The 11,264-nt window shown below is 47.4% G+C and overlaps 1 protein-coding gene across 1 annotated transcript; it reads left to right on the top strand.

Moving 5' to 3' along the window:
* The first annotated feature begins 4,440 nt into the window (after positions 1 to 4,440).
* Positions 4,441 to 8,500, top strand: CLP1 (cleavage factor polyribonucleotide kinase subunit 1). Its single transcript, XM_007998235.3, has 3 exons — positions 4,441 to 4,545; positions 6,080 to 6,707; positions 7,400 to 8,500. The coding sequence occupies exons 2-3, from the start codon at positions 6,102 to 6,104 to the stop codon at positions 8,069 to 8,071; spliced, it is 1,278 nt and encodes a 425-aa protein (XP_007996426.1). The 5' UTR covers positions 4,441 to 4,545; positions 6,080 to 6,101; the 3' UTR covers positions 8,072 to 8,500.
* The last annotated feature ends 2,764 nt before the right edge of the window (positions 8,501 to 11,264 follow it).

The raw sequence follows: 11,264 nt of genomic DNA, 5'->3' as shown, positions 1-11,264 counted from the left end.
AATTAGCTGGACATGGTGGCACGTGCCTGTAATCCCAGCTACTCGAGAGCCTGAGGCAGGAGAACCGCTTGAACAGGAAGTTGGACGTTGCGGTGAGTTGAGATCGCGCCACTGTGCTCTTGCCAGCCTGGTGACAGAGCGAGACTCTGTTTCAAAAACAAAACAAAACAAAAACAAAAACAAAAACAAACAAACAAAAAACCCCAGCATTCTTGGCTGGGTGCAGTGGCTCACATCTTGTAATCCCAGCACTTTGGAAGGCCGAGGCGGGCGAATCACCTGAAGTCAGGAGTTCGAGACCACAGAACATATCCCCTAAGACAAAAACCCTGATTTCTAACAGAGGCTAGCATTTAGCAAATGAAGTACGACACAGATAGGGATGTCTAGAAAGCAGTGCTTGTGGGTGGTTTGTTTTTCTTCTCACACGTAAAGAGGGGAAAAAAGTTAAGGCAGGGAAATATGGGTAGTGGGAGACATTGCTAGTTGAGCATGAAAATAAAAAGAAATTCTAAATATTTAATCAGGGAAGATTCTGGGGTTTAAAGTAAATTCTGAAAAGACAACGTGGGTGTCTTGAGGGATAGTACCAGAGATTTGGAATTGAGAGAAAAAGCTAGGTAAAGAAAGAATAGAGAAGTGCTCTTGTTTGGGCAACAGAAGAGAGGGGAAATAAAAGTAGAAAAAGAATTTGAAAAGCAATTGTTGAGGAGAACAATGAGAAGTGGGAAAAGGCAGATGGTTAGTTTTCAGGGCATGGATCGAAAGTTATTTTGTTTTGTTTGTTTTCTGAAATGGAAGCTCGCTCTGTTTCCCAGGCTGGAGTGCAATGGCGTGATTGCGAATCACTGCAACCTCCACCTCCTGGGTTCGAGTGATTCTCCCACCTCACCTTCCTGAGTAGCTGGGATTACAGGCACATGCCACCACGCCTGGCTAATTTTTGCGTTTTTAGTAGAGACGGGATTTCGCCATATTGGTCATGCCGGTCTCAAACTCCTGACCTCAAGTTATCCACCCACCCTGACCTCCTGAGGTGCTGGGATTACAGGCGTGAGCCACAGGGCCCAGCTCAGATTGAAAGTTTGGAAGCAGGCTGGGCACAGTGGCTCATGCCTGTAATCCCAGCACTTTGGGAGGCCGAGGCGGGTAGATCACCTTAGGTCAGGAGTTCAATACCATCGTGGCTAACATGACAAAACCCCTTCTCTACTAAAAGTACAAAAATTAGCTGGGCATGGTGGCGGATGCCTGTAATCTCAGCTCCTTGGGAGGGATGAGGCGGGAGAATTGCTTGAACCCGTGAGGTGCAGGCTGCAGTGAGCCGAGATCGTGCCACTTCACTCCAGCCTGGGCAACAAGAGCAAAATTATGTCTCAGAAAGAAAGAAAGAAAGAAAGAGAGAAAGAGAGACAGAGAGACAGAGAGGAAGGGAGGAACGGAGAGAGAAAGAAAGTTTGGAAGCAAAAAGAAAATGATCAAGGATCTAGCTGGAGAGGAGAATAAGAACATATGATGACAGTATTGTTTGGGGGTGGGGTGGAGATGGCAGGAGTGCTTGGTGAAAGATTAAAACTGAGAAAAGAGCTGGGTGCTGTGGCTCATGCCTGTAATCCCAACACTTTGGGAGATCGAGGTAGGTGGATCACCTGAGGTCAGGAGTTCAAGACCAGCCTGACCAACATGGTGAAACCCTGTCTCTACTAAAAATAGAAAAACTAGCCAGGTGCGGTGGTGGAAGCCTGTAATCCCAGCTACTTGGGAGGCTGAGGCAGGAGAACAGCTTGAATCCGGGAGATGGAGGTTGCAGTGAGCTGAGATCGCACCACTGCAATCCAGTCTGGGAGATAGAATAAGACTCCATCTCAAAATAACAATTAAAAAAAAAGTGAGAGAAGAGAGTGTAGTCAAGCACAGATGCTTTAAATGTTGTGTCCTGACTCTGTATTTTAGAAGCAAAATGGAGAGCAGTCTAAAGGAAGGGAGGGGTTTTCTCCCCTAAGTTCAGCTTGAGATGGTTATACAATATCCAAATAAAAATGACTTTCAGGTAACTGGGAGAAACTGCCTCAAGGGAGACAGTAGAGGTGAAGAAACAGATCTGGGAGATAGATTGCATGGAAAAAGGCGAGGATAAGCCCACTCAGGGAGAAAATTTGCAAATGGAAGACTGGAACTGAATTTTTAAAGAAGAGAAGATTAGGGGACACCCAATAGTTAATTGAAAAACTAATGCATAGGCTGGGCACGGTGGCTCATGCCTGTATTCCCAGCACTTTGGGAGGCCAAGGCGGGCTGATCACTTGATGGTGAAAACCCCATCTCTAGTAAAAATACAAAAATTAGCTGGGCATGGTGACACGTGCCTATAATCCAAGCTATTTGGGAGGCTGAGGCAGGAGAATCACCTGAACCCAGGAGGCAGAGGTTGCAATGAGCTGAAATTGCACAACTTCACTCTAGCCTGGGCAACAGAGCAAAACTCCATCTCAAAAAAAAAAAAAAAAAAAAAAGCTAAGGCATACATGTTGAATGAATGAAATAATTAAAGCAAACCATCAAAGAAAACTCAGAAGTGACAAGTGAGGATGGCACTACTTGGGGAGTGCTGCTAAGTAGGACCAGCAGGAGAAAATCTTTCTGGCGAACCAACCAGAAAATCTTCCCAGTCTCCTCAATATGAATTAACTACGTGAGCAGGACTGAAAAAAGTACTCACGTGTAAAGTGAAGATGACAATTACAGTACCTACTGTATAGGATTCTGGCGATGATTAAATGAATTTACACCTGTAAAGTCCATAGACCAGTATCTGGCATATACAAGTATATAAATATGTTTGTTTTTTTGAGACAGAGCCTCGCTCTGTTGCCTAGGCTGGTGTGCAGTGACTTGATCTCGGTTCACTGCAACCTCTGCCTCCCGGGTTCAAGCGATTCTCCTGCCTCAGCCTCCCCAGTAGCTGGGATTACAGGCGCCTGCCACCACGCCTAGCTAATTTTTCTATTTTTAGTAGAGATAGGGTTTCACCATGTTGGTCAGACTGGTCTCGAGCTCCTGACCTCAGGTGATCCGCCCGTCTCGGCCTCCCAAAGTGCTGGGATTGCAAGCGTAAGCCACCGCGCCCGGCTAAAATGCTTACTATTATCATAACTGGACTCAGTTATGTTAATGTTTGGGCAAATCCCTGCACCTATCTTAGTCTCCTCCCCCATCTGAAATTGGATATGATAAAGCTGACTTTACAGGGCGGCTGTGAAAGAAGATGCCTGAAAGGGATCTGAAAAATGTTAAGTATTGCACGAATGAATGGTATTATAGTCCCTTCCCCCCAGCCTATAATAAAAACGTAAAAGCTGACATCAGATTTTTCTGTATTACAGACATTGTACTTAGTACTTTACAGGCACATTCCTGCAATCGTCAAAACAACTTTAGGTTGGGCACTGTTATTATTCCCACTTTGCAGACAAAAAACGATGTCATGCTTGAGCTCAGGAGGTCGAGGCTGCAGTGAGCCACGTTCGCGGCACTGTACTCCAGCCTGGGCGAGAGAGTGATACGCTGTCTCAAAAATAGAAAGAAAAACAAACAAACAAACAAAAAAGGATCTCAGAGAGATGAAGCCTGTGATTTGCTCAAAGTCACACAGTGATGTAAGCAGTATAGCAAATAATATAAGATTCCAAAGCCCAAGTTAGTAAAAAGAGGATTATAGACGTGGTGGAACCTGTTGGCTGCGGGGCAAATGACTGACCTGTAACTGTCAGAGATGTATGGAGGGAAATGAGTGGCCAACAAAAATCCTCGTTTAGTGGGAGAGAGGTTGTTGGGTAATGACGGACTTGCAGCTGGAAGAAATCATCGGATTTTTATTCTTTTATTAAAGAAAAAAAATTTGAAATGCCTTCCATGTGCCAAGCACTGTGTAAGGTGGGAGACAACTACTCGGTGCAACCTCTGTCGAGCTGCTTTCCTCCGCTTTCCCTACCCCTAGGTTTCCCCCTGCCCAAACAGGATTTTGTGCTTCGTGGCTTGTCCAGGCAAGCAGGCCGTCGCGGGACTTAGACCTAGACCTAGACAGTAAGTCCGCCTCTCTTCCGGGCCTCCCTTCTCTTTCCTGCGCTGCAGGGCAGCAGCAAATCTGGGGCGAGATTCCCGCCGCGGACGCGCACTGCCGAAGCCAGGTCCCTCGACCTGTCGCTGCCCAGCGCGGGGGCGCAACCGCCACGCCTCCTCACCCCTCCCTCCGGCCTCACGAATAATGACGGCCGCCGCCCCTCCCACCCTTGGCGTCAAGTTCAAAACAATCCTTTGACTACAACTCCCAGAAGGCCGAGCGGCTTAGCGAGTGCACCCGCTCTCGGCTGTTCCGGCAAACTACACGGCCCAAAGGGCAGCGTGCGACCGCGTGTCCTTTCATAGCGCAACTGCGGAACTGCGTTTGTTTCCGGCGTGGGTCTGGGCAAGAACCGCTTGTAGTTTGGTTTAAGTTCTGCACTGGAGGACCTTCTGGGTTTACCTGTTGGGCTCGTGGCTGCGCAGGTGAGTTAAAAAAGGGCAGGAACGCAACTGTCGCCTCCTTGTGGTCCGGGGAGATTTTGGTGTCTGGGGAGGCTGAACCTAGAGCTGCAGTCCAGGATCAGAAATAATTCATATCGTTTCCTTGTCGTTTTCTAGTTTACGAAGTGCTTTTTTTTTCCTCCCACAATTCCTATAAACACCAAGAAGAACAGTGTATTTGAGGAAGTGTAAGTGCTTTCCAGTCGACAGCTTCAAAGGTTCAGAGAAGTTAAGTTATTGTCTAAAGACACTACTAGTAGTTACAGAGCCGAGGCTTATGCTGTTTTCTGAGTTCAAACCCGGTGTTCTTTGCTTTGCATCCGTATTGCAGACGCCCTTTCCTGTTGACTAAGATGATTGGGGTCTGGGCATCTGTTACCTTCTCAAGTCTGGAGTTTGCCAATAGAGTGATGGAGGGTGATATAATTAAATCTTCTGTCCATCTGTAGGTATGGTTTTTCTCTGATGTCTGAGACATTAATTCACGCAATGTATTGAGGTGTCTACAGTCTGTCAAGCTCTATTCTAAGTAGTATACAGTAGCAAACAAAAATGCCCAAGTCTTACATTTTGGGATGGGAAGGCGGGGAAGACATAATATATAGTGAGACAGATGGTGATAAGAAATATAGAGAGAATTAAAGCAAGGTAAGGGGAAACATTCATTGTATGTTTTTGTTTTGTTTTGTTTTGAGACAGAGCCTCGCTCTGTCGCCCAGGCGGGAGTACAGTGGTGCGATCTCGCCTCACTTCAACCCTGCAACCTCCACCTCCCAGGTTCAAGTGATTTTCCTGACTCAGTCTCCTGAGTAGCTTGGACAACAGGCACTCACCACCATGCCTGGCTAATTTTTGTATTTTTTAGTAAAGATGAGATTTCACCATATTGGCCAAGCGGGTCTTGAACTCGTGACCTCAGGTGATCTGCCCGCCTTGGCCTCCCAAAGTGCTAGGATTACTGGCGTGAGCCACCAGGCCTGGCCAATTTTTGCATTTTTTGTGGAGATGGGGTTTCACCATGTTGCCCAGGCTGGTCTTGTACTCTTGAGCTCAGGGGATCTGCCCAACTCAGTGCCCCAAAGTGCTGGGATTACAGGCCTAAGCCACTGTGCCTGGCCCATTGGATGATTTCTTTTCTTTTGGTTTTTTTTTTTTTTTTTTTGAGATGGAGTCTTGCTCTGTTGCCCAGGCTGGCGTGCAGTGGTGCAATCTCGGCTCTCTGCAACCTCTGCCACCTGGGTTCAAGTGATTCTCCTGCCTTGGCATCCCAAAGAGCTAGGATTACAGGCACCCACCACCATGCTCGGCTAATTTTTTTTTTTTGTATGTTTAGTAGAGACAGGGTTCACCATGTTGGCCAGGCTAGTCTTAAACTCCCGACCTCAAGTGGTCCAGCCACCTCAGCTTCCCAAAGTGCTGGGATTACAGGCATGAGCCACCACACCTGGCCCCATTGGATGTTTTTGTAACAGAGGACTGATTTACAGTTGGGTCTGATATTTAATTTGTGTTCTAGGCGCAGCAGCTACACAGAAGAGATGGGAGAAGAGGCTAATGATGACAAGAAGCCAACCACGAAATTTGAACTAGAGCGAGAAACAGAACTTCGCTTTGAGGTGGAGGCATCTCAGTCAGTTCAGTTGGAGTTGTTGACTGGCATGGCAGAGATCTTTGGCACAGAGCTGACCCGAAACAAGAAATTCACCTTTGATGCTGGTGCCAAGGTGGCTGTTTTCACTTGGCATGGCTGTTCTGTGCAACTGAGCGGCCGCACTGAGGTGGCTTATGTCTCCAAGGACACTCCTATGTTGCTTTACCTCAACACTCACACAGCCTTGGAACAGATGCGGAGGCAAGCGGAAAAGGAAGAAGAGCGAGGTCCCCGTGTGATGGTAGTGGGCCCCACTGATGTGGGCAAATCTACAGTGTGTCGCCTTCTGCTCAACTATGCAGTGCGTTTGGGCCGCCGTCCCACTTATGTGGAGCTGGATGTGGGCCAGGGTTCTGTGTCCATCCCTGGTACCATGGGGGCCCTCTACATTGAGCGGCCTGCAGACGTGGAAGAGGGTTTCTCTATCCAGGCCCCTCTGGTGTATCATTTTGGTTCCACCACTCCTGGCACCAACATCAAGCTTTATAATAAGGTCAGAGCCAGAGAAAGGTGAAGTGGAGGGAAGGGTTGCTATCAGGGTAGGAAACTGGGGAAGTTTACTAGTTTACACTGCATTTTCTCAGCTGGTATTTCTGCTGCATTACTTCAAAAAAGGCAGTTCCAAATATAAGTCAGTCTCAGATTGTTAAACATTTCTGTGGATCTATTCTTAGTAATTTGTTAGATTTTTACTTACGGCATAAAACAGGAGGTAGAAGCAGCAACATAAAAATTAAATCCATGTTATGTTGTCAAAACTACAGCCATTAAAAGTGTCAGTTTTTCAGGCTGGGTGCAGTGGCTTATGCCTGTAATCCCACAACCTGGGAGGCTGAGGCAGGTGGATCACCTGAGGTCAGGAGTTGGAGAGCAGCCTGGCCAACATGGTGAAACCGAAACCTCGTCTCTACTGAAAATACAAAAATTAGCCGGGTGTGGTGGCCGGTGCCTGTAATCCCAGCTGTTCGGGAGGCTGAGGCAGGAGAATCACTTGAACCCGGGAGGTGGAGGTTGCAGTGAGCTGAGATTGCACCACTGCACTCCAGCCTGGGCAACAGAGTGAGACTCCATTTCAAAAAAAAAGTCATTTTTCTTATATCTAAAAGCACTTATTCTAAAGAGGAACAAAGTAGCCATGGGTTTGTCTGGGTGTTTTTATTCTTACCTGGATCTTCTCTTTTGCAGATTACATCTCGTTTAGCAGATGTGTTCAACCAAAGGTGTGAGGTGAACCGAAGGGCATCTGTGAGTGGCTGTGTCATTAACACCTGTGGCTGGGTCAAGGGCTCTGGTTACCAGGCTCTGGTGCATGCAGCCTCAGCTTTTGAGGTGGATGTCGTCGTGGTTCTGGATCAAGAACGACTGTACAACGAACTGAAACGGGACCTCCCCCACTTTGTACGCACTGTGCTGCTCCCTAAATCTGGGGGTGTGGTGGAGCGCTCCAAGGACTTCCGGCGGGAATGTAGGGATGAGCGTATCCGTGAGTATTTTTATGGATTCCGAGGCTGTTTCTATCCCCATGCCTTCAATGTCAAATTTTCAGATGTGAAAATCTACAAAGTTGGGGCACCCACCATCCCAGACTCCTGTTTACCTTTGGGCATGTCTCAAGAGGATAATCAGCTCAAGCTAGTACCCGTCACTCCTGGGCGAGATATGGTGCACCACCTACTGAGTGTTAGCACTGCCGAGGGCACAGAGGAGAACCTGTCTGAGACGAGCGTAGCTGGCTTCATTGTGGTGACCAGTGTGGACCTGGAGCATCAGGTGTTTACTGTTCTGTCTCCAGCCCCCCGCCCACTGCCTAAGAACTTCCTTCTCATCATGGACATCCGGTTCATGGATCTGAAGTAGAGATCAGCAGGAAGCCTTGCTGCCTGGGACATAGAGATCTTCTGGCCACCCCTAGAGGCAGATGGGCTGAGATAAGAGACTCTGTTGGGGCCACCTGACCAGTAAACTGTGGACTAGTAGAAGTTCATATTCTACCTCTAAAAACAGGTAGTGGTAACCTGACTCTTCTAATCTGGAACCTAAAGGAAAACCATGAGACTCTAATTGGTTGCTTAGACTACCTAAGATGCCACTTTGAATTCTCTAAGACCCTGGAGAATTGCATTTCTTTCACTGTGCTACTCTGTGGTTTTTAAAAATCAATGCTTTATATTCCATATAGGGTTCTTACCCACTTTTCTAGGATGAAAGTGTGAATTAGAGGGACTCTTTCCAATAAAGTTCAAACTTAAAAATCATTTTAATAAATATTTTTGCCATGTCATAGAAGTTGGTATAATTTATTTTTTTTTCCTCTAAGTGTTATAGAAACATCATTGGAATGATTTATTGCTAAAATGCTTAGAGGAGGGGAAAAGCAAGAAACCTACCTGTGAGTCAAGTGAGTTTTTTTTTTTTTTTTTTGTGACAGAGTCTCGCACTGTCACCCGGGCTGGAGTGCAGTGGCGCGATCTCGGCTCACAACCTCTGCCTCCTGGGTTCTAGCAATTCTCCTGTCTCAGCCTCCCAAGTAGCTGGGGTTACAGGTGCCTGCTACCATGCCCAGCTAATTTTTTGTATATTTTTTAGTAGAGACAGGGTTTCACTATGTTGGCCAGGCTGGTCTTAAAACTCCTGACTTCATGATCTGCCCACCTCGGCCTCCCAAAGTGCTGGGATTACAGGTGTGAGACTCTCTGCTTGCTCTGCTGTCCAGGCTGGAGTGCAGTGGCGCAATGTCGGCTCACTGCAAGCTTCGCCTTCTGGGTTCATGCAATTCTCCTGCCTCAGCCTCCTGAGTAGCTGGGACCACAAGCGTCCGCCACCGTGCCCGGCTAATTTTTTTGTTTTGTTTTGTATTTTTAGTAGAGACGGGGTTTCACCATGTTAGCCAGGATGGTCTCGATCTCCTGACCTCGTGATCCACCCACCTCAACCCCCCAAAGTGCTGGGATTACAGGCGTCAGCCACCGCACCTGGCCCTGGCTGTGAGTTCTTATGATAGTTCCACTTTCCTTTGCGCTTAGGTAAATAGATGGTAAATCTGCTGTTAGTGCTGGATTTACTGTGGGGAGTTAGAGGCTGGTAATAACCTTGGAATGAGATTTCATCATATCATTTTCCAGAGATAGCTCATTTTCCTTCCAGTACAGCTATCCTTCTTGTCTATTTGATTGGAACTAGGCCCTAAGTCAAAGTATAACTTGAGCTTTCAGGTGGTAAGAAGCTGGGAAAGCCCATTCTTTTCGATCTCTTGCAAATGATTGTTTGGTGTCCCTAGTTTGGACTTGGATTACTTAAGTATCTGATGCCATTCATCCATTCCTTCTTTCCATAAATGTTTACTGAGGACCTACTCTTTGTCAGGAGCCATTCTAGATGGGGAACAAGATAGACAAAAGTTTTATGGAGCTTACATTATAGAATAAACACATTTAAAAAGGCAAGTGCTATGCAGAGACTTAAATTTGGGGGATATGAGACAGAGTGACTAGAGGCTACTTTCGACTGGGTCGTCAGGAAAGGCCCTTCCTGAGCATACATTTTGGACTAAGACTTGAATGGCTGTGTGAAGTCTGGGGCAAAACCTTCCTGGTGAAAAAAAACTGCAAAACCCTAATAAAGGAACAAACTTGGTGAGCTTGGTGAAGAGAAAAACCAGTGTGGTTGAAGCGTGGAACCAAGAGAGACTGTACAAGATGAGGCTGGAGGGGGCAGCAAAGACCAGATAATGTAGGGCTTTTGTAAACCAGGGTGAAGAATGGATTTTTTGGCCCAGGTGCTCTGGGTGGTGGCCACGCCTTTAACCCCAGCCACTCGAGAATTCCTTGAATCCGAGAGGTGGAGGTTGCAGTAAGCTGAGATTGCATCACTGCATTCCAGCCTGGGTGACAGAATGACACTCTGTCTCAAAAAGAACAGGGATTTTTTTTTTTTCTTTTTAGGAGATAGGGATCTCAGCCACGCGTGGGGGCTCATGCCTGCAATCCCAGCACTTTGGGAGGCTGAGGTGGGTGGATCACTTGAGGTCAGGAGTTCGAGACCAGCCTGACCAACATGGTGGAACCCTGTCTCTACTAAAAATACAAAAAAAAAAAAAAAAAGGCTGGGCACAGTGGCTCAAGCCTGTAATCCCAGCACTTTGGGAGGCCGAGACGGGCGGATCACGAGGTCAGGAGATCGAGACCATCCTGGTTAATACGGTGAAACCCCGTCTCTACTAAAAAATACAAAAAACTAGCCGGGCGAGGTGGCGGGGCGCCTGTAGTCCCAGCTACTCGGGTGGCTGAGGCAGGAGAATGGCGGGTGGCTGAGGCAGGAGAATGGCGTAAACCCGGGAGGCGGAGCTTGCAGTGAGCTGAGATCCGGCCATTGTACTCCAGCCTGGGCGACAGAGCGAGACTCCGTCTCAAAAAAAAAAAAAAAAAAAAAAAAAGCAAAAAATTAGCCTAGCGTGGTGGCATATGCCTGTAATCCGAGCTACTTGGGAGGCTAAGGCAGGAGAATCACTTGAACCTGGAAGGCGGAGGTTGCTGTGAGCCAAGATCACGCCACGGCACTCCAGCCTAGGCAGCAAGAGCGAAACTCCATCTCCAAAAAAAAAAAAAAAAAGAGAGATGGGGGGTCTCACTATGTTGCCCAAGCTGGCTTTGAACTTCTGGGCTTAAGTGATCCGCCCATCTTAATCTCCTGAGTAGCTGGCACTACAGGCTCATGCCACAGTGCCTGGTTTAAGAATGGATTTTACTGTTAAGAGCAATGGGAACAAGTGGGGAGGGGTAGTTAAGTAGAGTAATTATTTGATCTCTTTTTTTTTTTTTTTTTTTGGAGGGGGGAGATGGAGTTTCACTCTTGTTGCCCAGGCTGGAGTGCAACAGTGCAATCTGGGTCACCGCAACCTCCGCCTCCCAGGTTCAAGCGAATCTCCTGCCTCAGCCTCCCGAGTAACTGGGATTACAGGCATACGCTACCATGCCCAGCTAATTTTGCATTTTCAGTAGAGATGGGGTTTCTCCGTGTTGGTCAGGCTTGTCTCGAACTCCCGACCTCGGGT

Source organism: Chlorocebus sabaeus, chromosome 1 (assembly GCF_047675955.1).
Source record: "Chlorocebus sabaeus isolate Y175 chromosome 1, mChlSab1.0.hap1, whole genome shotgun sequence".
Classification (NCBI taxonomy): domain Eukaryota; kingdom Metazoa; phylum Chordata; class Mammalia; order Primates; family Cercopithecidae; genus Chlorocebus; species Chlorocebus sabaeus.
This window is presented reverse-complemented; position numbering and strand designations above follow the sequence as displayed.